This window comes from Musca domestica, unplaced genomic scaffold (assembly GCF_030504385.1).
Source record: "Musca domestica strain aabys unplaced genomic scaffold, Musca_domestica.polishedcontigs.V.1.1 230, whole genome shotgun sequence".
Taxonomy (NCBI): Eukaryota; Metazoa; Arthropoda; class Insecta; order Diptera; family Muscidae; genus Musca; species Musca domestica.
The window spans coordinates 695188-698144 of NW_026712268.1; the positions used below are offsets into that span (position 1 = coordinate 695188).

At 35.0% G+C, this 2957-nt stretch overlaps 1 protein-coding gene across 1 annotated transcript; it reads left to right on the top strand.

Moving 5' to 3' along the window:
* Positions 1-1431: 1431 nt before the first annotated feature.
* Positions 1432-2396, top strand: LOC101898227 (transmembrane emp24 domain-containing protein bai). Its single transcript, XM_005191647.4, has 5 exons — positions 1432-1695; positions 1764-1884; positions 1942-2012; positions 2070-2196; positions 2251-2396. Exons 1-5 carry the CDS (start codon positions 1522-1524, stop codon positions 2370-2372), a joined length of 615 nt encoding a protein of 204 aa, XP_005191704.1. The 5' UTR covers positions 1432-1521; the 3' UTR covers positions 2373-2396.
* Positions 2397-2957: the final 561 nt, after the last annotated feature.

The following is a 2957-nucleotide window of genomic DNA, read 5'->3' on the forward strand; positions in this document are numbered from 1 at the left end:
CAAAAGCTTTCAAAGGTTTTATTTTAAATAAATAGATTTTTATATTTTTTCTTATACGACACCAATCGGAGGCTGTTATGATAAAAACAATTTTCACGAATTTGTATAATTTTTCATGCAAAATTTTGCTTGATAGTTCAATGTCCCAGCAGATTTGTCGACGCAACTACCTGTATTTTTATAATGGGTCTAAGTCTTATGCCAGACTATGAAAATGGGAAAACATTTTCAATAAAAACTTTCATAGACTGGCATAAGACTAAAGGGGTTCTGTACTATTGTGATTTGACTTTCTATGAATTACGTTTTTGATATCAAACATGGCTCAAGTATAAGGTCCCCCTGCCAAACCAGCTGACTACCAAATGTAATGTCAAAATGCATTTTTGTGATTGGAATCACAAAGTAATGCTAGGAACACAATTGGAGCGAACGACGAATTTTTTCGCGGCGTATGTTCGTCGTCAAAAATAAAACACATATGTGTATATGGAAGTGCACACAATCACGGCACCGGCGAAAATTTCGTCGGTCGCCGCGAACTCAATTAGCTTTATTTCTATTTCATACGCCGGCGACCGGCGAACAAAACAGTACAAGGTGGCCATACTTGTACGAATTTTATGTGTTTTAGTAAATAAAGTTACTTTTTACTTTAAAATTTGTTATGGTCACTCTACTATCTGTTACTCGTATAAAAAAACATAATTAATTTGTTTATTTATTTGTATACTTGCCCCTGAGTGAAGATGGATATCAGTGAATTTATAATAGAGAAGATGGACATAAGTGAAATTATAATAGAGAACGTAAAGAATTATGTCTTCTTGTATAATTCATTGTAGTCAACAAATGAGCAAAAAGTAAACAACTTCATCAGCTGTTTTATAATTTCGTCGGTATTGTGTTCCATACGACGAATTTTCGCGGCTCATTTTGTCGCCGCGTAGGGCGAAATTCGTCGTTCGCTCCAATTGTGTTCCTAGCATAACAGAAAAATAATAGTCAAAAAAAGTGTTAACATTTTGACATTTCGTCTGGTGTATAAAATTTGCAGGAACGCCTTGTCATAGTATCATGATATCAATCTTAACAGCGTTTCCTAAAATTCGTTTTCGATCGTCGTTTTTCACCACTCAAGTAATACACATGTATCCACAAGAGAGTTGCCCAAATACGTCGGGCGTCTTTTTTCCGTATGTTAAAAATATAAAATACAAAAATGTGAATGTTCTAATTCGAAATGTACCAATTAGGTGAATTTAAAAAATTATTAATTTTAAAATAAGGATCTGGAGTATTCGATATTACGGACGTACAACACATTTTTCAACAACACATGATTATTTGCATACGCTACGTCGAATTTTAGGTAACGCTAAAAAGTTATGTTTCTAAACCGACGGCGCTAAGTGCGATACGCCGATTCGCGTTTATAATGAGTCACGCATTTAGATGAGGTAGAGTGGAAAAAGCCACCTCATCTCTTGAATTGTAATTTTTTGGAAGACATTTTTCAGGATGAAGTTCTTGTGGTTGCTGGCCATTTTGGCGGTGATTTGTTACGCAAATTGTGTAATGTTTCATCTTTCTCCCAATACACAGAAGTGTCTGCAGGAAGATATGCAAGCTAATCAACTTGTAATGGGTGAATATGAGGTTACAGACGTGCCCGGTCAAATCATTGATTACATAGTAAGCGAATCTTCATAAAAGTAGTCTTAAATTTTAAATCCCCGGTTTTTAATACAATATATTTTTAGGCCCGTGATTCGAAGGGGCATATACTTTCCCAGAAAGAACACATTACAAAAGGAAAATTTAGCTTCATGTCAGAGATTTACGATACCTATGAAATTTGCTTTATTTCTAAAGTGCCACCTCGTAAGTACTCATAAACCTATAAACCATAAATAATAACAATGTGTGTTTTTTTTTAAGATCAACGAGGTGTCATTCAGGAGATATCGTTGGTAACTAAGAAAGGAGTGGAAACTAAAAACTATGAAGGCGTAAGTGTAACTTTTTAGTTTCTGCAATCTATTTTTTGTAACAGTTGGACATTTCAGATTGCTGAGGCTTCAAAAATAAAACCACTCGAAGTAGATTTGAAACGCTTGGAGGACTTATCGGACTCAATAGTAAGAGATTTTGCGTTGATGAGAAAGCGCGAAGAGGAAATGCGAGATACTAATGGTAAGAACAGTTGCATGTTGCAAATGGCTTATTTCTAATTATTTGTAATTTTAGAGAAAACAAATAGCCGAGTGCTATTTTTCAGCATCTTCAGTATGTGCTGCCTTTTGGGTTTAGCCACATGGCAAGTTCTTTATTTGCGTAGATACTTCAAAGCCAAGAAACTCATAGAATAAAAATAAATGTTAGTATTTTTTTAAGATGCATAAAATGTTATTCAATGTGGTAAGGTTTTCTGGTCTGTATATAATCGAAAATGAATCTTTCTTTAGAAGAAGGAATACATTCATTATTAACGTTGCTGTATTTTTTCATTATAAAGAGCGCATTATGTGAAATAAATCGATTTTTATACATTTTTTAAGTTCTATACAACGAGATAGTATATGTAAGTTAATAAAAAGACTTGTGTGCCTTTTGGTGAGTTAGAATGAACTAACTTCTTTATTCAAATCAAAAACTTATTCTACTTAAACTAAACAAATCAAAATTGCTGACAATACGCTGACACTACACTTCCCATGGTCACGCCACCAGACGTAACACGACTCCATGCTAAGCACGCAACAGTCAACCAAGCAAAGCTCACAAAGGCAACATTGTTGCCTGTTAGTTTGGCAGGGATGTGCTAACTACCCCCTCACTTAAGTGAAGGCCGTCCTCGGTCTTCTTTATAGCCATTGCTACGGCAGATTGAAAATCTCGCTGTTCTCTCTTCTTCGCCCTACGCTTAACGAGGCACAATATGGAATAGAGTAATC